General features: G+C 56.3%; 7 protein-coding genes across 7 annotated transcripts; 3 read left to right on the forward strand and 4 right to left on the reverse strand.

Annotated features, from left to right (window-relative positions):
- Window positions 1–117: 117 nt before the first annotated feature.
- On the reverse strand, window positions 118–970 carry N657DRAFT_659317 (uncharacterized protein; the record flags this gene model as incomplete). Its single annotated transcript, XM_062794970.1, has 2 exons — window positions 118–528; window positions 587–970. The coding sequence occupies 2 exons, from the start codon at window positions 968–970 to the stop codon at window positions 118–120; spliced, it is 795 nt and encodes a 264-aa protein (XP_062642672.1).
- Window positions 971–2,020: 1,050 nt separating this feature from the next.
- On the reverse strand, window positions 2,021–9,766 carry N657DRAFT_582712 (FAT-domain-containing protein; the record flags this gene model as incomplete). Its single annotated transcript, XM_062789630.1, has 5 exons — window positions 2,021–2,512; window positions 2,582–5,833; window positions 5,899–7,140; window positions 7,342–9,560; window positions 9,631–9,766. 5 exons carry the CDS (start codon window positions 9,764–9,766, stop codon window positions 2,021–2,023), a joined length of 7,341 nt encoding a protein of 2,446 aa, XP_062642673.1.
- A 658-nt stretch (window positions 9,767–10,424) lies between these two features.
- On the forward strand, window positions 10,425–11,694 carry N657DRAFT_650778 (uncharacterized protein). The gene has a single exon (XM_062794018.1). It carries the CDS (start codon window positions 10,627–10,629, stop codon window positions 11,545–11,547), a length of 921 nt encoding a protein of 306 aa, XP_062642674.1. The 5' UTR covers window positions 10,425–10,626; the 3' UTR covers window positions 11,548–11,694.
- On the reverse strand, window positions 11,545–13,633 carry N657DRAFT_650779 (uncharacterized protein). The gene is made up of 3 exons (XM_062794019.1): window positions 13,452–13,633; window positions 12,437–13,384; window positions 11,545–12,376 (listed from the first exon to the last, which is right to left on the reverse strand). Exons 1-3 carry the CDS (start codon window positions 13,543–13,545, stop codon window positions 11,727–11,729), a joined length of 1,692 nt encoding a protein of 563 aa, XP_062642675.1. The 5' UTR covers window positions 13,546–13,633; the 3' UTR covers window positions 11,545–11,726.
- Window positions 13,634–13,928: 295 nt separating this feature from the next.
- Window positions 13,929–15,074, forward strand: N657DRAFT_582800 (uncharacterized protein; the record flags this gene model as incomplete). The annotated part of the gene is made up of 1 exon (XM_062789635.1): window positions 13,929–15,074. The coding sequence occupies one exon, from the start codon at window positions 13,929–13,931 to the stop codon at window positions 15,072–15,074; it is 1,146 nt and encodes a 381-aa protein (XP_062642676.1).
- A 960-nt stretch (window positions 15,075–16,034) lies between these two features.
- N657DRAFT_582740 (uncharacterized protein) lies at window positions 16,035–18,275 on the forward strand (the record flags this gene model as incomplete). The annotated part of the gene is made up of 3 exons (XM_062789632.1): window positions 16,035–16,229; window positions 16,278–16,551; window positions 16,609–18,275. 3 exons carry the CDS (start codon window positions 16,035–16,037, stop codon window positions 18,273–18,275), a joined length of 2,136 nt encoding a protein of 711 aa, XP_062642677.1.
- N657DRAFT_650781 (uncharacterized protein) lies at window positions 18,203–20,381 on the reverse strand. Its single transcript, XM_062794020.1, has one exon. The coding sequence runs from the start codon at window positions 20,317–20,319 to the stop codon at window positions 18,670–18,672; it is 1,650 nt and encodes a 549-aa protein (XP_062642678.1). The 5' UTR covers window positions 20,320–20,381; the 3' UTR covers window positions 18,203–18,669.
- Between the last annotated feature and the right edge of the window lie 782 nt (window positions 20,382–21,163).

Below are 21,163 nucleotides of genomic sequence, written 5' to 3' on the forward strand. Positions count from 1 at the left end.
CATCTAACCCAACAGTTATACACTCAACTTAAATATTGTCTTTCCCCTTCATCTGCATGTGACGACCCGAATTCAATTTGGCGCCTATGACTATTGCCAGTTTGAGACCATCCACCCTTACAGAGAGCATCTCTGTCCACCACACCCGGGCATGGTATGTATATATCTCAGCTGTCCACCCTCGAGCCGAGACTCATGGCTATCGGCGGCCATTATCATGTGGTTCCACACGCAGAAGATGCTCACCAACCCCATGGACTCATCAATGACATACCGGCGCCACGTGTTGGGCGCCTGGCTGTGGTTGGACGGGATGCCGGTCTTGCACGAGTCGTCAGGCCTGCCCTTGCCCGTGTACGCCGATTCCTCCGGTCGAGCGCAGGGCATTCCCCAGGGGACGGCATCGGCTGCTGCCGCGTTGCTCCACATGTCGAGGTGGGCGTCGCCCGCGGCCTTGATGACGTCTCGGCTATCTCGCTTGCCCTCGGGGATAGGATCCCAATTCTCCTGCAGGACGTACTCAAGTTTCTTTGGCGTCAAATAACCAAGAGTTGGTTGTCGTTGCGATGGTGTCGATGAGGGTCACCAGGCCATCGGTCGGGTCGTGCCGGATTTGAGTACCAATGACATAGGGGTTCGCTGGGTCGGAGACGATGACCTCGCTGTAAGTCGCGCAGGCGACCACGTCGAAGTTGGTCCGCCGGTGGTCGGTCCCAAGACTCTTGCTCAACACGCCTCCCCTGGCGTCGCGATTTTTGTTGTTTTCCTTGTACTGCCAGTCACGAGCAACGACTTGGTCCAGCAAGCTAATGTTACCCACCGTTTGAGCAGCAATGTAGGCATCGGCCGCCTCGACCAGCGCTGAACGGTTGCAACTGGTGGCTAGTGATGCCAGGGGATGGCCACATACGGCGTGGGGTGCTACTGAGAGGAGGCCCATAACGAGTGGGATGTTGATAATGGAAGCCATTTTTCCGCTTGTCAGCAGGAAATATCTGCTGGGACTGGTAATCCGACCAGAGTGTGCAGGGAGTCTCGCGATAAATGCGTGTCACTGAACAGGTCGGTGTGTAGGAAACTCAACTGTTGGCGGGCTTCGGGGAAGCTATGATGCTAGGGAAAGCACCGGACTCTACCTAATCCTGGATGTTGCTGCTCAAGTGCCGGGATCGAGAAGGATGAAGAGCAATATCAAGAACCAGGCCTCGACACCGCAGAATATATAGCCCCTCAACTTTATTACCCAGCGTACAGTCCGGCCCTGGTTTGTTCGTTAGCGTGGCACATGGCAGGGTATAAAGACTACATAAGAAAACAAGGAAGAGAGGGAGAAATCTATGGAATACAAAGACGAAGGGGAAGAGAAAAGGAAATGGAGAGGTAACAATAAATAAGGAGGATGAGGAACAGGAAGAGGAGGGAAAGCAAGAATACAAAGGTTCAAGTGAAAGAAAGAAAGATGAGGTGTTATACTTATTGTGTAAGTTCCGCGCTAACAAACAAACCAGGGTCAAGTATATCGCACCCGAACTTTACCAGGCTGCTCAAGAGGGATCGTTTGTCGCGGGTTAAAAAAGACACGCCACCGCCCAGGGAGAGCTCTGCTCAAACAAACGCCATACAACATGGCAAATCAACGGGATGATATTACTACCGCAGATAATCGCCCATGCATGGGCTGCTTTTATGCGGGGCCCCGCGATAGCACATACGGCACTCATGACGCAAAAAACAGAAATCACGACGACCTAACCTCCCACCATATCCTCGCCCTACCAAGCAACGCCGCGTGAAAGGGAAGAGGAAGAGTGATACGGTGCGTGTTGGGATGAATCATATGGAAACCCGCCGTAGCCGCCAACCGAGAAGTAGAAAAATAGGCACATACCCCACACAACAAGCAAGGGCCTCTACGTGAAGCCCTTTCAGATTCCCAGGAACAAGAAAGGTAGAAGACCTAAGCGACCAGTTCCGCCTCCCTGGCCAAGGCCAACACCAAGAAAAGCCCACGAGATCCGTCTCACCAGAAGCTGCACCATCCAATGTAATGCTGACACAGATTCTCCAGCTTCGTGGCCTCAATGATCAGCTTGTTGACCTGCTCGTTCACGGTGAGCTCCTCGTTGGGTTTGAAGTCCCGGCCGGTGAGTTTCTGCGCGACGCGGTCCAATACCTCGACGGCTCGGGCGTTTTGCACCTCGGCCATCTCGTTGTTCGCCCCGTTGCCGTTGCCGTTGCCGTTGGCCATGCTGCCCGGCGGGTGGGCCGCCGAGGAATTGGTCCGGGCACGCCCTCGGGTGCCTGGTGGCGCGCCCGTTATGCCGCCATCCATCCCTGCAGCCTGCGCCGCCAGGAACTCGGTAGGCGCTACGGGGGCGTCGAGTATCGATGGGCGGCGAGCGCGTCCTGCTTGTGGGCCTGCAATGGCTTGCTCCCGTTCCGAGTTGAAGTGGGGCCCCGGCGGGCTGGCAGGATTGGTGAGGCGCCATGTGAGTAGCGGATCGTGGATGAACTGAACGACGAAGAATGCAATGATTAGCTCTGGCTTACTCTCCTCGGGTGGAGTGTTGGGAGAACTCACAGCTTCCAAAACCGCCATCACGCTCTCCTTATTGTCCCTCAGGACTCTCATGACATGCTCGCAAGTCGTGCGGAAACTGCCCTCGATATTGCTGACCTCCATGGCGTAGGTGAGCATGCGGGTGAGCCTGAAGGGCACCCGCTCCGGGTACTTCTCCCGCTTCATCGCCACCTCAAAGCAGTCGCCGAAGTCGATGTGGATGATCTTTCCAGTGATCCGGTCGAGCATCAGATTGCTAGGATGTCTGTCTCCCAGACCAAGAATGTATCCCACCATGGACATGACGCCGAGGGAGCGCGTGTAGTTGGTCCTCCTGTCCAACCAGGCCTCTGAGCTCTTGCTCTTGAGCCAAAGAACGCGATACAAGTCCTGACCTGTCGTGTTGTCCAGCGCATATCCGAACACCTCGACCTTCTGCATGAGGGTCAGATTATCGTAATCTGGTGCCATTTGTAGCATGATCCGGTGCTCGATGTTAAGGAGGATCTTCCGAGATTCTCGGTACTCCCGTATGAGCTGGTGGATTGTGTCACTGTTGGGCACCCATCCAAGCAACCCCGAGTTCTGGGACAAGGGGATCGCCGGGTAGCGCTGGATGTTGAGGTGTCGCTTGTAGCATTCGGAATCGTTGGCCAGGAGAGTGTTGCACAGACCAAAGAGTTGCATGACGCGCTCATCCTGCCGAATATCTTCGTGGCCCTTGAGCAGGAACGTGTAAGTCTTGCCGTCGCTCCCGACAATGTCAAGCTTTCTCGGACGCTGCTTGGAGCTGATGACGCTGAAGGTGCCGTCGAAGGCCATGATCCTGACGATCTCCTGGCCGCTACGGTACGTTCCAGGGACGGCAAGCTCGAGGTCTCGTGCCTGTAGCAGATCTGGCGAGCAGTATGTAAGCTCTAGGGATGTCATCTGAGGCAGCTGCCTACTAATGCGTCTGAAAACCTGGTAGTAGAGATCCCATGCTTGGCTAATGTCGTTCACATCCTGCGAGATGCGGTATTGCCGGCACCATTCACGAGCCTCGCCCAAGTCTCTGCCAAAGGTCTGGGTAAACGATATCTCCCTGAGGGTTACTGGCCCTTTCTCGAGCAAATCGTGAAGAGGTTCCAGCACGTCGAACATGCCCTGGATGTTGTGGTCGCCGAAGTACAGTCGGGACGCCTCCTCAAGCCCCTCATGCCAGAGCTCGTGCCAAAGAACCGCAACCCTAATAAGCTCGCGGCTCACAATGTCGGCCTGTTCCACTAGCTTGGGACTGTGCTGGCGCATGCTCTCCATGATCAAGCTGGCTGTCTTGGACCGCCGGGTGCTCTGTCGTGACTTCATCGCCACAGTAAGGGGGTACACAAGCGCCTGCGGGTGTGCGCGCCCGACGTCGGATAGCAGAGCATGAATTGATGCCTGCACCCGTCTGTTGGGCTGGTTGATGCGTGCAATGAGTTGGGGTATGACTTCGAGCCAGGTGTCGACGCTGACATGTGCGAAACCGTCCGTGACGGCCGTGATGACCTCTTGGTAGCCACCATAGGTGAGCCACAAGGTTAGCAGGCGAAGGGTGTCCTGCAAAGAGCTGCCAGATGAGAGGGCGATGGACTCGAAGAAGCCGTGCACGGCGGGGACAACGTGGTGAAGGATGATGCTGTGCTCCGACCGCGCTTCCAGCTCTTTCTTAGACGCCAGCGCCTGGACAACCTCGAAGTTGGCCAGTGCCCAGGCATGCCAGGCCTTGTACCACCGAGGGTGATAATGAGTAGCCTTTGAGTAGCAGTCGAGGATGTCTTGGCGCCGTGTGTGCTGCCAGTCATTCTTATTCAGTGTGATCATCCAATCGCCCTGCCGAAGGTAACACTTTGCGAGGAGCACCGTTTGTTCAAGCCATTGCCGTTGCGCATCTGGACCAAGGACGGCCGCCTCGTCGAAGTCGCCGTACCTCGTGTGGTTCATGCCGTCACCCATGGCGCTTGCGGCTTGCGCAGAAGCGTTCAACTGCAACCTTGCGCTCTCCACGCGGTGGGCCGTTTCCTCGCTGAACCTGCGAAGACAGTAGAGTGCCCGCTCGGCGATGCTGCGGTCCGAGCTTCGAGCACCTGGTTCCTGGCCAACTTCCCACTGGAATTTGAGCACTGCGTACACGATTGGAGACGCAATGCGTTCGAGGGCGGGACTGCTGGGCTGCTCGAACCAGTAGGGAATAACCGATTCCAGCGGGGCGTCGGCGTCGATGAGCTGCTTGAGTGACTTCTCGGCGAGACCCATCCGCCCGGATTTGCGGCAGAGATTGGCGAACTTTGTCCACATGTGCATGTTTTCTTGTGGCGTCAGCACCAGAGATCTCAGCCGGAGCGTCCGCTGCCAAACCTCGACATTGCGCTGGCAGCCTTTGAGACGAGTCTCCCAGGTCGCTCGCAAGGTGGCACGCTTTTCGGGTCCAGATTGCTTGTAGACGATGAGCTCCTCCAACTCGGCAAGCATCTGGACCCTCACTACAACCTGGTAGGCCCGGTTGTACGACTCGCTAACCAAGGCGCTTAGCTCCGTGTCGAGGCCCTCACGGGCTTGTTCGATGCAGGCCAACGCTTCTCGGAATTGATTCCGATGCAGTGCAAGGATTGCGCCAAAGAAAGCACGATCGGGCGAGAAGCGTTTCATCGATTGCAGGTAAATGTCCATCGAATCCCACTTTCCGAGGCCCCAGGCTGCCGTGGTTGCCAAAGGCGCGATCCTTCGCTGGATTTCCGGACCAGAGTTGGCCCACGTCTTGCCGGCCAGGGAAGCGAGTGAGTCCCACTCGCCCAGGGCATGATAACAGCGCATTTTGCCCATGACAATGTCGACGGGCGTGGGTTGGTCCTCAGGGAGCTCTCGTTCCCTCTGGCAATAGAAGTTGAGTGCCTCATCCCACCGTTCCAGTTTCTCAAACCAGCTCTCCCGCAGTTGGATCCCGTCCTTGTAAGCCTTGACTTTACGCAGGATTCCGATGGCGGCATCCGACTGCTGCAGCTGGTTGTTGATGACAATTAAGGCCTCCACTGCGTGGCTATTGTGGTCTTGCAGGAACTCAAGCTCTTTGTAGTGGAGCGCCTTGGCGTAGGCGTGACATCGCGCAGCTTCACGTCCAAGTATGCGGATGTCGATGGGAAGCGCCTTGTCATCGTGCTCCATAAACTCGGCAAGGTTGAGAAGCTGGCCCAAGAGGTCGGGAGGAACATTCTCCGACTTGATCGTGTTCTCGATGTTTGTGATCAGTTCCTCCTACGAACCGGTTAGTCACACACCGACAACATTTTTGGGGAGCGACGGGAGGGGAATCCCATTACTTGGTAAGAATCGTATAGCTCGCTCCAGCAGGAAACGAAAGCCGAGTTGAAGAGCTCTCTCGCTAGAGGCTGATAGTTACTCGCCAGGCTGGCGCATGCTCGAAGTGAATGGTTCGGCGACTCCGAGAGCAACGTTGTGCTAAATTTGCGAAACCATTCGTGCCAGTCATCCTTTGTAGCTTTGCCCTTGGTGTCCCATGCCTGCTTCAAATGCACGGGATTCAGGTCGAGCTTCCTTGGCGGATTGTTCTCGGAAGTGTAAGGCTCCACAGAAGTATCCTCGAATCGAGGTGCAAGATTCGGAGGAAGGGCCTCGCCCTTCTTGAGCTTCTCTACCGCCTTGTCGTAGTTCGAGTGCTGGATACCATACATAGTAATGGCCTTTTCGACAGTGTGCTCGAAGTGCAGGTAGTCGCGCCCAAGTTGCAGCATAAGCGCACAGAGGGTGTCGAGCGCCGCCACCCTAAGACTGGGTTCCTGGCTGGCTAGGACCCTAGTCAAGGGATGGATGATCTTGGAAGCATAGTCGTTGAGATTCACCATGCTGGAAAGCTTTCCAATCGTTTCGATGGACGACTTCCGCAAGAACATGGGCTGCGCTGGGTTGTCGAACAGGCGGACCAGAATGGGGATGATGAGATGCATGTATTCCTCTGCGCTGGAGCCGAAGACCAGGAATGCATGAAACATCTTCTCGGTTGGCTGGCGCTTGGTGCTGGTGTCCCTTTCCAACACCCCCAACATCAGCGGAAGCAGGCTTGCAAGATAGATCTTGAATTCGCCTTCCAGCGAGCGGGCGATTGATTCAATGAGCGCCATGATGGTCGTCTGGAGAGAGGACGTCGTGTTCCAGAACTCTTGCACCAACTCGATGATTTCTGGCAAGTAGACGCGGATGTGCTGGCGGACTATACCGACGAGCCTGCTGAGATGGTTGAAGTAATATTCTAACCGAGTTGGGCTCGAAGCCCGGATGACGGCAATGAACGCCGGGACGACTCGATCGAGAAATTGGACGCACTTGAGGCCCAGTGTGATGAAGATGCTCATGATGGAGTCTACCACATTACCGTGCCACTGTAGCAAGGATTGGTCCTTCAAGATTTGAAGCAAGGCGTTGATGACGACTGTGGGGTAATAATCTTCCTGCGAGGGGGTAAGCCCACCCATCATGAGGGATACATCGGTCAGCTGGGCCGCCTCGGGGCGGCTTTGAGTTTGCGGCGTTCGCTCTTCGACCTGCTGTTTCTTGGTTTTAGTTCTGCTCTGAAACAATGCATTGGGTTGCTGGCGAGCTTGCTCCGTGAGAGAGGATGCGAGCACTACGTAGCCATCCTCGGCCTCGAGTTCCTCGTCGTCCGAATCCGCCATGGTGCGACTGGCATACGAAAACGACGAGAAATGAGCGTGATGAAGGGGAATAGAAGGGCTGTGAAGTTGTACCTGGTGCTTGTAAGGATCCAGCGCTCCCAAAATGCCCATGACCTTGATGGTTTCTTGCCGTAGCGGGCCATGCTGGGGTTCGCCCCGGATGATGGACTGAAGGATCTCGAGCAACTGCGGATATTCAAGGTACGGCTTGATGACATAGCCGACATTGCTGGCCAGCTGGCCGAGCGTATGAAGGGCTGCTTCCCGTTTGATAGGGGCGCTCTGGTCCTGCAAGGCGTCAATGATGATGGGCATGAGGGTGTCCTTGTATGCAAGCATCTCTGCGCCGCCAACCGTGCAGAGTTCTCCGATGGCCTGCAGAATGGTAGCAGCAACAGAAGGGGTGGGATCGGAAGCCTTTGGCAGGATGACTTCGGTGATGGAGCTGACGTATGGCTTGACTAGGTCCTGGGCATGCTGCGTTAGCAGGCTAAGCAGCTTTGCGCTCTCCTCCTTGCTCCTCGCCACGTCTGTGTACTCCAGCTCGGTCAACATCTGGATGATGGTCTTGCGAAGATGTGGAATGACATATGCCGGGTTATGGCGGGCAAGCCGACCGATAATCGACACGGCCACTTCCCTCACGGCGAACTGCTCATCGTGGAGGGCGAAGAACAAGGTCCTAATGTTCTCAGCCTTGGCGAGATGCTGGTCGAATCGCTCGTCGAGGGCAGCGAGTACAGTCCGACGGATCTTGGGCTCGGGATCTGAGACGCCCACAGTCAAGAGCTTTTCAACGACATCGGAAACGACCTGCAGAGCGTGGTAACTTGTCTGGTTCACGATCGGATCACGAACGTAGAGCTGGCAGCAGGTAAGGGCGGCGGCCTCTCGAATTTCGGAGTCGTCGTCCTCGACGTATTTGATGGCAACGTCGCGGACAAACTCGTTCAGGACGTGGCCTGAGAAGTCAAAGCTGCCAAGCGTGTTTAAGGCAAGTTTTATCTCAGCCTTGCCTCGCTCGTGCACCGACGGGTCCTTGGGATCTTTAGGTATGGGCGGTAGAGACGAAGGTGGGTGTGGATGAGGCGCGCCCAAGGGCCGGAAGGGCTCGCCGCATAGCACCCTGCTGAGCATGTTGAGGAGCCGCTCTTGGATGGTTCCCTTGACGGGCGGTATGTAGAAGGCCATGTCCACCAAAGCCTGAGTTAACTTGGGTGTAAGCTCGCAGGCAAAGATGGGATCCAGCAACGCTTCCATGTACTTGCTCAGCGTCTGGCCCACCGCCACGGCAAGCCGGCTGATGCAGTCAAACACTGGATCGACGGAGCCGCGCTTGCGGGACTGCACACTGAGCCCCTCGCGGACATAGATGAGAACGCCGTCGAGGTAGGGGGCGATGGAGCTCTTGACGGCGTTGGCGATGTTGCCGATGGCAAGGAACGCATCGTTCCGTTCCTTCTCCTTCTTGAGCATGCCAGAAAGGTAGACCATGAACTTGTGCAGGTAGGTCGCCGAGAACTCGGTTGGCGCATAGTTGGCCAGGTCGGGAATAAGGAAGACGACGGTTTTCCGAATATCAGAGTCACGAGCATCCTTGTAGCGGAAGACAATCTCGCAGGCCTCTTGATAGTGGCTTTGCATATACATGCCTCCCTGCTCGAGAAGCTCCTTGAGGACTAGGAGTGAGGCGTGTATGTATTCGACAGTGTTTGTCTTGAGGCCCTTGACCGCTTCGGCAAACATCTTGTCCATCCATTCTTGCTTCATCTCCTGGTCGCGCTCCCGGATGATCTTGAAGCAGGCACTGACCGTCTCGCTGGATGTCGCCCGGATGAGGTACCTAGGATCCCGAAGCCCGATCCAGACCTGGTCGAAGACGAAGCCCACGTACGGGTACATGAGCGTCGGAGCGTTCCTAGCCAACTCGCGCAGGACCAGGACGGCACTGAACCGCCTCTCCTCGACACGGTCTGTTTGCAGCCACTCGAGGGCGGTGTGCATCTCGGCGTCAACAAGCTCGGATATCAAGGATCCGCCTGGCTTGCACAGCCTGCCAAGAACCACGGCTGCAGCTTGCATTGGGCTCGTGTCCTTTCCGCGCAGAATAGTCCCGATATATTGTTGAAAGCGACTGTATTTGAGCGCCGGCTCGATGCCGTCAAAATCGACGAGCGCATCAAGGATGTACACTCCGCCCATCTTGTCGTATGTGTCGGTGCTTTGGATCAAAGCCATGGTCCGTTGATTGACCGTGTCAAAGAACCGTTGGAACTGCTCAGCATTCATCTCTGCCCGCAGGTTAGAGCTTCCGAGTAACGTGGGGGGAACAAGCTGGCAGCAAGCGGTCGGGCAACTCACCTTGTTTGGCGATGTTGACCAAGTCCCGGACCTGACGCGCAACGCGCTTGCGTTGGTCTTCGGCATAGTTCCGATTCCTGACTTCTTTGATGTACTGGTCCAGCGCGCTGGACGCTTGATCTTTGATGATTGACATGTTGTCGAGGCTTTGTATTCTGTCGCCCTCGTCGAGGCAGTGGGCAGTGTCGTCAAGCGTTCAAGCGCTACATCGGTTGTCGACGACCCATAGTCGGTGGTTGCGCTCCGGGCCAACTGGCTGGGCTGAGCTCTTGTTGGACGCTCCGGCGGTCTTCTCGAGTTTGATGTAGTGAGCTCCAACCTTGCTAGCGTAGCAACTTTATTCGCAGACGAAGTCGACAATCGCGTGCCGGACGTGGTTGATCGGCCTTTCTCTTGGACGTACGGCGAGAGTGCGACAATTGGCCGAACTGCGGGAGAGAAAGCTGGGGGGGTGGTGCGTCAAAAGCGGTTTGATGATTTCTGAAGTGGATCACCAGAGGAGAACGCGAATTGCGTGTCTCTACCTTCGAGAGGTTGTTGCAAGTTGCAGCTGATCTGGTAGAGCAGGACCGCTACCAGGCGGTACGTCAGGTGTGCGGTGGGAGCTAAGACGTAACGGTATGCTTGGAACGTGACGGCGTTGCTTCATATATCAAAGTGGGGCCCTACGCTTTAATGCGCCAAGAATGAACGGTCAGAAGGTACCTTACAGGTATCGTGACGCCTGTTTCTTACAAACTGCTCCTTTGCAATCGGCTGACTGGCGTAACTGGCTGTCTGATATGCATTTAACAGAGCTAAACCTCTGCTGGAGTGTCCGAGCCACTCGAGCTCCTTATCCTATCCAGCCTGAACCTCAGATTCCGAGTTCAACTGCTTCTGCCAGAGCGCTGGCTTCTAACTTCATCAATCCGGCGACTTCACAAGTGAGAAGACCTCGCGGAATACTCGGCAATCAAGTCGCTTCTCCGCGTACCATCGCAACAAGCGACTAGCATGGGTAACGACGGCGGCTCCATCCCAACGCGCCGCGAACTAGTCAAGTCGGCTGCGCGGGTGCCGACAGTAAGCGAACTGAAAGCAACCGCCTTCGAGAACCTTGGCCATGCCTGGACCCACGATCCCTTGACCTCAGAGCAGCTGGACCTTGAGAACGTCGTTTCCGACTGGCGTGGCCGGCTCTACAGTTACGAGTCGGTCCTGAAGGGCCTGATGCCCAGCGCAGCTGATGGCGCCAACGACGACGAGGCTACGCCAGCTCTAGTGAATGGTGAGTCGCCGCCGGAACTGACTTTCGCGTCGACGGGCATCAAATCGCTGCGTGACGTGGTCAAGCTCAAGTTCAGGCGTTATGCGTCCCCGGGGAAAGAGAAAGAGAAATGGATCTGGGCCTGCCCGGTCACATTGAAGGAGATGGGTCCCGCGACAAAAGCAGTCTATCTCGTCCCGTGCGGCCATGTTTTTGCCGAGGCGGCCATCAAGGAGATCTACAAGAAAGACGAGGTCTGCCCTGGTTGCAGCGAGCCGTTCCAGGCCGGCGACGTCATCCCCATCCTCCCGACCGAGAAGGCGGATCTCGATCGCCTGATGGCAAGGATCAACGACCTCAAGGCGAAGGGGCTTACTCACAGCCTCAAGAAAGGCAAGGGTAACGGCAGGAAGAAGCGCAAGGCGGATGAGGCGAATGGTGATCGGGCAGCCAACTCCGACAAGCCAAAGGACCCGCCAGGGCCTTACGTTACTTCATCTGTCTCTCTTTCAAAAGATGGGACGTCAGCCAAGGTGCATTCCGAGTCTGACATCAGCAGTCGAGTGAGCGGCATCAACAACGCCATGACAGCAGGTATCACAGCGAAGGTTCTTGCAGAGCAGGAGGAGCGCAATAAACGGCGCAAGCTGGCCGCGTCCGCGAGATGATGGGCCGAGGGCAGTTATGTTTGAAAGCCGGTGTCCTTTATCCGTCGGGTGCCTCCATTCTAATGATGGATAAAGTTCTTGTACATGGCTCAAACTCAAAACATCGCTATTCAGGGGAAGAAACAAACCATAACCAGGTGCCAAGTCAACATCAACGTCATATCCGTGATCAAGAGCCACTAGAGTTCATCCTTGACACTGGGCCCTGGCTCCTGCAGGTCTTCGCAGGCTGCCGGAGTGCCCACCTCCATCCTGTAGACACACTTCTCGGACTCGGACACACGCCAGAGCTCATCCGTCTCAGCGCACGCAAGCCAGACATCGGTCCTCCTGTTAGGCCCATTCCAGCAGCCTTGACCGTTCTCGTAGCGTAGCACCATCCTCTCACCCTTACCCAGGCTCTTCCCATCGGCCCGTTCCTCCTCGTCGGCCATGTCCTTGTCGATGCGCACAAAGTTACCCATGTTGGTGTTCCCGTGTCCCTTTTTGCTCTTCTGCGTCGTCCTGTCGATCCAGCACAGCTCGTATTCGTATTCGCCGACGTCGCTGCTGATGCACTTGCCCTTGAGCGCGCGGAAGATGTCGCCCGGGCCGTAGTCTTTCTCCAGGTCGCGCTGCTGCTCCTCCAGGCTCCTGGTCTTGGACAATATGTCGCCCTTGGCGGCCTCCAGGGCTTCCCTGGCTGCTGTGAGCTGGCGAGACTCGCTGTTGGCGCCGCTGCGGTTATCGGCCAGTATGCCGTTGTCCATGGCCCAGATGCGCAGGGCGTTGATCTTTTCGCGGATGAAGTCGTTGACGGGGCGTGGCAGGTACGCCTCCCAGTTGTAGACTGAGTTCGGTTAGCTCGGCTGAATATGTGTTTCAATTGGAGGGTTCAGAAAAGACCGACCGACGTCCACGTCACTGGCATCGGAGCTTTCAAATTCGGCCCAGTTGATGCCAAATGTCTCGCCATCTTCCTTCAGCATCTCCATGATGTCCTCGTCTGGCAGATTATCAGACTTGGTCTCGCCGGCCTGGCCAGCGGCGTAGTCCTCCCAGCTCTTGACGGCGGCCTTGACGCCCTCGTCGTTGAAGTTGGGGTTGTACTCGTCCTTGAGCTTGGTGAGGATCTCCTCCAGCTGTTCGACCCTGTCCTGCAAGTCGTCACGCTGATCCAGCACCTTGTCAAGAGCGTTGCGGAGCTCGGAGATGCGGTTCTTGGCCAGATTGACCAGTATCTCGAGCTTTCCTCCCTGTCCCTTCACTTTGACCATGCTGTTCCTTTCGGAACGCTCGATGTCCTCATACCTCTTCTGCAGATCCGCCTTCTTGTGCTCGAGCCCCTCGAGTTCCGCCTTCAGGGCGCCAAGTTTGGCCTCCACTCTGCGGCGTTGTTCGCGGGCCTCCTTCACAAGCGTCCGCCTCCGCTTGGCCGATCTCTCTTTGTTCTGCCGGCGCTCTTCTTCAAGGCGGCGGTGGTCTTTGCCGATGGCGTCGCAGCGGTTCTCGCATTGGACTCCGCCCACGTGGGCAGATTCGTCACTGCCGTCACAGCACAGCTCGTAGTCACACACGCCGTCGTTGACGTACAGGAAGGGGATGTAGGACCCGACGTGGCCGGCATTGGAGCACCAGAAGCCGGGTAGCGCGTTGGTGGCGTTGGTGGTGCCTGTTAGCGAGCCCGGGAGGGGCTGTTCGGGAGATAATGGGTCGATATGCGCGCAGGCGGCAGTTCCTGGTTCGTCAGACCCGTCGGGGCAGTCGCAGGAGTCGTCATTGACTTGGGACGGCTCGAGGATAATGGAGGGATTGCCGATGCATGTGAAAGTAGATTTGCTGGTGTAGAACTTGGCGACTGTATAGAGGCTGCTATTAGCTCAAGTTCCAAGTGAACATGGTCATCTGTCCAGTTGTCGACTTACACTCGGGCCCTACGCCCCGCGGCAAACTCTCGGCCGCAGCAAGCGTGCTGTGAGCGAGGGCGCTCAGAAGCGCCAATGCGCCCGTCCTTCGCATTATGACTCCGTCTCTTCGCCTGTACACTGTTCCAGGAAAATTAGCATGAGAGATGGATGTGTTTGTCTCTCCTGTGGTTGCAGCATCCGTCGACATGGAACCGGAAACTTGGGACGGGGACAGCTTGCCAACTTGAGACATTGATCTGGCAGCTGGCTGCCTGTCCTTGACAGCTGCTGCCAAGGGGAAGTAGTGCCTGCCGGGAGACGAGTGCAACGGTCTTAAGGAACATGGGGCTCGGGGAGAAAACGATCATTGCCCGAGTTGCTGCCCCGCCATCGGCGCCAACGACCTCATCAAGCTCAGGACAGGAGCAAGTACTGGCTCGCTATCAGAGGAGCTTGCCTCACATCAACAAGAATTGCGCGCTCCTCAGAGGCACAATGGCGTCCTCCGGAGACAAGCTTAGGGAGCTCAACAACGTCACCGACAATGCGCTTAATATTGTTGGCCAACTCGACGCCGTGGTGTCAAGCATTGCGGCGCACAAGCCCGGCACCGCCAGCACAGCACAGCTAATGGCCGAGCCAGTCGCTGCAGTCGACAACTCTAACATCGATGCGCTCTCTCTGGCGCACGATTCAGCCTCTCTCATCAAGGCGCATGCCACCAAGATCTCGCTCCTCATAATCAATGAGCCCTTCACCCCGACTGCCATCGCAAAGGTCCTCCGCGAGCTTGTCGCCAGCCCCGTACCCAGCCTGGCCGCCGCAGTCGAGCTGTGCACGCCACGACGGTACACGCGGATCATTCAGCAGGATGTAGCTTGGCGGGCTGGCCGGGTGCTCAAAGAGCTGAAGGAGCTTCTCTCGCGGATTCCCAGGGATGGCAGAGTCCTGTCCGACGCCAAAAGGGACGCCACGTCTGGGGCAGCAGGGGGCAGGGGGAGCATTGCTACCACGGGTGTTCTGTGGTCTGCGTGCGACGACCTCATGGCGTTCGCGAAGCGAGGGTTCGCCGGTAACCTGGGGTACAAGGTTGAACAGCTCAGGGACACTCTGAAGGATGTCATGGAAGAGCTGAAGAATTGGGGCGAGGAGGCGGACGACGACGACGGTGCAGGGGATGACGACAACGTTGACGATGCTCATGGTGATGATACGGACGACGCCCAAGCCATCCTAGACGGCCTGATGGACTCGCAGCGGCACATTCCGCGCGACGACCCCGACAATATTCGCGAGCGCTTGGGCTCATGCCTCAAAAGGCTCCGCTTGACCACCTTGCTGTACCAAGCTGCGGTGAAGCGCAGAATCAAGCCCCTACCGAGACTTCCCCCGGAGTCGCCTTCGGATATTCCTGTCCGGCTGGATGAGGTCGTGTCTGTCCTCAAAGGGATACCGGAGAAATTCGGGAATCTCGCCATGGCGTTTTACGAATTGGACGCCTCTGAGATTGACCGCCTGATGGACGAGTGCTTCTTTGATGCCTTTGCTGCCTCTGAGCTTCTTGTCAGACCGTGGGAGGGACAAAAGGACGAGTTTTCAGACTGGGCCTTACGATTTCAGCTAGAGATAAAGAAAAGCTAAACTACAAACCTACAGACCACATAATCCTTGTTGCCATGTCAGTGACTCTCAGTTTCCCAATACCCTATCGTGACCGAGGTGGCGGGTTCCAAAGAACCCTTGCCTACCTACAATTCAACCCTGGTTTGTTTGTTAGCGTGGAACTTGGTTACTACACCGCAGGTTCTTTCACTTTAACCTTCTTTACTTCTCTTCTTTCCTTCTTTCCTCTTCTTTGCTCATACCTTTGTCCTTTCTTTCCTCTCGTATCACTTTTTATTTATATATTATATTATTTTTTCTCTCTTTCTTGGTTTCTGATATTCCTTGATTTCTTTCATCTCATTCATCTAAAGTGCCCTACTATGTGCCACGCTAATGAACAAATCAGGGCTGGATTGTATGGTTCTCTTCAAGTCACATCACGCACTGCCACGCTTTTGGGCGTTGTCGTCCGAGCAAACGAGCACTGTGTATCGGCGGTCGGTAGACGATGAGTATTGGGCTTGGGGTCCATAAGACTTTATGATGCGCCTTGAGCCCAATGAGCATGTCCTTCGTACAAACTAGTCTCTTATATCCAACAAGCATAAGTAAAAAGAGCTTGTAGAATGTCTTCCTTGGTCGGACATAGAGCGTCATATGGGGCGAAATGGGATATCCCTCATGCTTGAAGTGCGTGGTTCCTGTCATGTTGCCGTGTGGAAGCGGGTCACAATGTCGTTTATAATTCGAGAGCACGCCGGAACCCTGAGAAATACACTGTATCCAGGTCGTGAACACTGGTGAGAGAGCCGCATAGGTAAAACAGTGCAATTCATTGAAGTGGTTGAGCCAGTTTACCACCTCTGCGTCTGCTCGACCCCTTCGGCTTGCTGGCCTCCAGGGCCACAGGCAGCGTCCTTTGACCATCGACACCCTCGTTATTCCAGAGAATAAGATATATCTGTAGTCGTAATCTCGAACTTTATTGCCCTGCAAATGAGGACCCTCGATCCGACTTCAGCAATACCGACACGGATCCCTCGGCCGACTTTCATGGCTGCATCACCACGCACCCCTTCCATCCGCGCAGTCCGCTATAGCGCCATGAATCGAGTCAACAATATCTCCACGGCGACTGGAAGCCATTCTCAGTCCAGCTGGCCCTCCCAGAAATCGCCCAAGTCATCCTCTGTGTAGGACCGATTTCATGCTCCATTAAGGTCGGTCGATTTGAGATAGTTGACTAACGCTGTGCCCAGCGATCTTTCAGCTCAAGGCATCAAGCATGGCGATCGTATTGCCAACCTCGAAGACATACCCCGTACAGGGAGCATGCAATCCCCCGGCCACCGGGCCACGGCTTCGGCCGCAAGTGCCGTGACAATGACGCAAAGCCTGTATCAGAGGATGCGGGATCGCTCCTCTGGAGGCCCTGTCCGGGCAGACGTCCACTCTGTCGTCTCGGTGGAAACCCAGGTATACGCCCCCAGAGACGGCGACAGCTCCGTGACCGGTAACGCATTTCCACAGGATAAACTCGAGCAAATGGTGCGGCTAACCGGTTCCATAGACGAGCATTTGCATCCCAGCAGCGCCAGAGGAGCTCTCCTTGAACCAGCTGCGGACATCCTCGAGCGACCCATGACTCCGACTCCTTTTTCGGTCTTGCTGAAGGTATCCGAAACTTCAGAGATCCATGATGAGGACGATGGCAAGCAACATCGAGACACAAAGAAGCCGAGCTCTGCATCGCATCACCTGGCTATCACAGTTCAGCCGGCAGTCATTTACGCTTCGCAAAACTCGGAGCCGGCGACCCAGCTCGAAAGCTGCTCCGACAGAGACATCGCTGCAAAGAGAACCGTTCTCAACTGGGGGGCTCAGTCCAAGCCTTTGAGAAGGGACGAGGAGGGTCGTGTGGTCTCTCGGCTCCATCCGCTCTATAGGACCAGCGCTTCCAATCACGGCGAGGCCAGGCGCCCTTTGTACACTGCCATCCCCGTCAACATTGCTACCAGCAGCAGCATGCAAGCCGAGCATGGCAGTTCCGATGGCGGCACCGTCACTGACTCGCCCGTGCCCGAGGGAATCTCCATCCTGAGTTCAGCCGACCTGACCGAGACGGCGCCCAGGGTCGGGCCGACGACGCTCCAAAGCGACATACAGGATCTCGAGTCTCTCCGCCGCGGCCCTCGACTGCGCCACACCCGCATGCCCCCGAACCCGAGCATGGCCGTAAACGCCGGCCGCGGCGTGCCGGGCGACACAAAGAAGCTGTGGACTTCGCTCGGCCGGTCGCGCAGAATGATGCTCACGTCGGCCATCCTCCTCGAGTCCTCCCTCCTCAACGCCGTCGCCAGTGTCACCGCCGTGGTCGTGATCCAAATCGAGCACGGCTACGCCGGCTTGGGTCTTGTGGCGTGGGCCGCCTTGAGCGCCGCCTTCGTCGTGGCGTTTGGCGTGCTTCTGGCGTTCGCCTTCCTGCAGTACCGCAAGATGAACAACGATGTGGTGTCTGGCGAGAGCTGGATCGAGATGCATGTCCGGTCCCGGCCGCTCCCGCCTCCGCCGCAGGGCCAGGGCCAGGGCCAGGGAGGCGAGCACAGCAAGCAAGAAGAGAATGGTGCCACCGAGGCGTGGCAGAAATTCATCCAAGATCACGAGCAGCTTCGCCGATACGTTGAGTTCCTCGAGAGTCGCATCGGCGTGCTAGAGGAGGGACGGCCGAACCCAGGCCAGCAGTACTACAATGACGAGTCGAATACCGCTGACGAAGCCGGAGCCGGCAAGAATGCAGCTCGCGGCAACACGGTGAACAGAATCAGCCAGACCCCGAGGGCCAGCACCACCCTCGCCGCTCCTGGCGACGACAACACCTCGAAGCCGAAGAAGCTGGTGAGCGCTAGTGGTTCCATGTCCCATCGCCAGCTACTTCAGCCAGAGGACGCGGCATCAGGGCCATCGGAATCCTGGCAACAGGGCAGCGACAGCGATGGCAGCGGCGCGATCCCCAAGTCTGACACGAAGGTCAGCATCCTGACGGAGCTGTGCGAGGCTGTCACGGAGGGATACAGCCCTCTGTCCGAGCACATGCCCCGGGGTTCGTCTCACCTCTCCCAGAACCTTGACACCCACACCACGCCCTCAGCGGGCCGTTCGCGTAACAGCACTCTCAGTCCCCTCGGGCCTGGTGTTCGTTCGGCTGATGTTCTGAAGGGTAAAGGCGAGAATATCTGAGTAGGATTGGGTTCTCCGCGTCTGAATAGCCCATCACTCGTGCTGCCCATCATGTTTTGGAGTGGGCGGGTTATATTGAACGGAGCACGGCTATGGAGAGATGCGGTAGAAGGGGCCTTTGCCTGTTTCCACCACTATTTAGGGCGTCAGCATTTTGCATGTTTTGTATCAAAACGAAGGCTTCTCAGCACATAAAGTCAATCACATCGCGGAAGTTGTAAGTAAGAAAACAAACATCATGCACGGAAAACAATGCCCAGGGGTAACCAAGGCCGGGGGAAATGTCCCGGCGACGTGAAGATTGGCAAGACCATGCTCTCGAGTCCCTTGTACCAATTGTCGAAAACGAGACTTATACCATGAAGAGGGCATCTCGCATCGAGGACCGGCATTGCTAGATTGCTCGGGCCATCCGAGCCTTGTTCTCCCTGTATCTCTTCTCCTTGCCCGCAATCTTCCTCCGTTTCCTCCACGACCTATTCACGTCGCCCCGATTCTCGAAGAACCACTGATGGAAGTCACTAGTCGTCCTTTCACGACCCTCCCCCGCCTGGGTCGTCGTGGTGCGCAGGGGACCCTGCTCATCCTCCTCCTCAAAATCTTGATAGGCAGGCTCAGTGTCCTGTCTCTCCACGTCATCCTCGTTGTCCGGTTCCCAAGGTGTAAATTTTCTGTTGGGGTGTGCCGTGTCGGGAGTAGGCGCTGCACTCCTGATGCCGCGTAACTCCAGATCGTGGCGGGTGAATGGAGTTAGTGGTACCTGCATCCCCGACGGCCCATCATTCACATCTGCGTCGACGTCTCCTTCGCCTGCACTATCTTCGTTGCCATCGGCAAAGAAGTTGAATCCTTGTCCTCCGCCGGCTTCTGCTGTGGGGATTCCATCGTCGGGCTGCTTTGGGCGCTTATACAGCGCTTCCAAGGGGTGCACTTTGGCCTCGTTAGGGGTTGTGGGAGGAATTTTGATGGAGAGATTTCGCGTTAAGGCAGATGATCTGGGCCGCGGTGGATCCGATTCGGCCGGCGGTGTAGGAGAGGAAGAACCCGACGCAGCGAATTCGGGAAGCGGGCTGCTCTTCCCGGCAGTGGCCGGAGCTTCAGATTCGCTTTCTCCCGCAGCTTCATCTTCGCTGTCGCTGGAGCTTGTCACAGTCCCCTCTTCCAGGACCGTTTCCTGAACCCGATCCTTCTTCGATCCGCTCGATAGCAAGGCTTTGCAGCTTAGGGGAGGCCTGGACTTGACGCTTTCAACCACCACCCCATCTTGGTTCACCCACCCTTTCCCATCGACGAACTCTAGCGGGGCAGCCGAAGGAGCGGGCGGTGCCGCCGCCTTGAGGAAAGTCGGAAACTTGGTCGTCCGCTCAAACTCGTGCACTACCACCTCCCGTGACTCGCGCTTTTTCTTTTTCCTTTCCGTCATGGGGTCAGGCGAGGGTGCGGCGTTTGCGGGCAAGACAGTCTTGACTAGACACTCGGCATGGTCAGTGTACTTGGACTTGACCTGCTTCTTCCTGTTCTTCCCCTTCTTCCTCTCCTTGTCTTGCTTTGACCATTTCTCCTTGGGTTCGTCGGCGCTGGTCCAACCACGCTTGATCTTTCTGCCGTCCTCCAGAATCACACCGCTAAGCTCCTCGGCGCCGCGCTTTCTCTTCTTGCTCTTATCCTTTGGCGGCGGTGCACCTTCGGTGGTTTTCTTTGACGTCTTTTCCTCGGCCATAGCGGCCTGGCCGAGCGGGGTGAGAATGCGTGACGGGCGCGCGCGATCGATGCGAATCTTGACGCCTTTCAGGACCGAGCCGTTGAGTTTCTTCCTCAATTTCTCTGCGTCCTCGATAGGCAGGTCCAGAAAGCCGTAGCGCTTCTCAGGAAATGTCTCAATGGCGTGGTAGGATATGTTGCGAGCTTTGGGAAGCAGGGCCAGTGACAGGACAACTTTCAGCAGTTCCGGGTCGAGGGGCGTGACATGTAGCCGGACAAAGGGCGAATCGGAGGAGGTTGGCGTCGGTTGTGATGATTGCGCTTCCACTTCGCGATCCGTCATTGCCGTAGGGATTTGGAAGGTCAGCTTTTGGGGGCTGCCATTTGGAACTTGTTGAACAAAGATAGGATGCGAGTGTAAGCTCTCAGCTCAGCGAAACCAGAATTACAGAAAATCATGGAGCCAAAATTCTCGGCAGCTGGCAGATAAGCTTTTCAGCTGACAATCATCTGTCATCTGAACGTGCAGCAACTTAATCAAACTTCACTTGCACATTCTTTGGGCAACTCTGTGCTGAACTCTCACTTGGTGCAGCAGTGCACAACAGCAATTCGTCTGCATACTCGGTCATTGCTCGCCCGATCGTGTGCTGACAAGAATGTGTTCACTCTCCTAGACTGAAGCCGCCATCCGCTAACGAAGCTCCGGCGACAGAAGGCGTCGCTTATTCGAGTTACTGCTTGTTCCCAACCATCGAGTGTATTAGAAACTCATTTTCAGCTAGGATACCGTCCCCTGATGATTGAGCCAACCAACTATATCTGACCCTCAGGCGCAATGTTGGCTCGCTCCTGCCATTATACGGATCTCCCTTATCTCAACCCCGCACTCCCACAGAAGGAGAAAATGTGCGTCTATGGGCTCCTGTGTGACGTCGAGGCGCCACAGAACTCAGAGACGACCTTGAAGAAGCCAATGATCGAACGCCCATTTATCAGCCTTCAAGCCTGCCTAGGAACCAATGGGCCTCATCGTGTGTACCTGATTGCGCCCGCTCCACGTACTTTTCTCGTCTCTTGTCTCCTCCATCAAACTCGCTGGTTGCTCGAGCAGAAGCACCAAGCCCGTCCAAGGAAAGCGGAACGCTGGAGCAGATTCTACCGCTTGTTTACCAGGCTCTTGGTTC

Source organism: Parathielavia appendiculata (assembly GCF_033297405.1).
Source record: "Parathielavia appendiculata strain CBS 731.68 unplaced genomic scaffold N657scaffold_35, whole genome shotgun sequence".
Lineage (NCBI taxonomy): Eukaryota > Fungi > Ascomycota > Sordariomycetes > Sordariales > Chaetomiaceae > Parathielavia > Parathielavia appendiculata.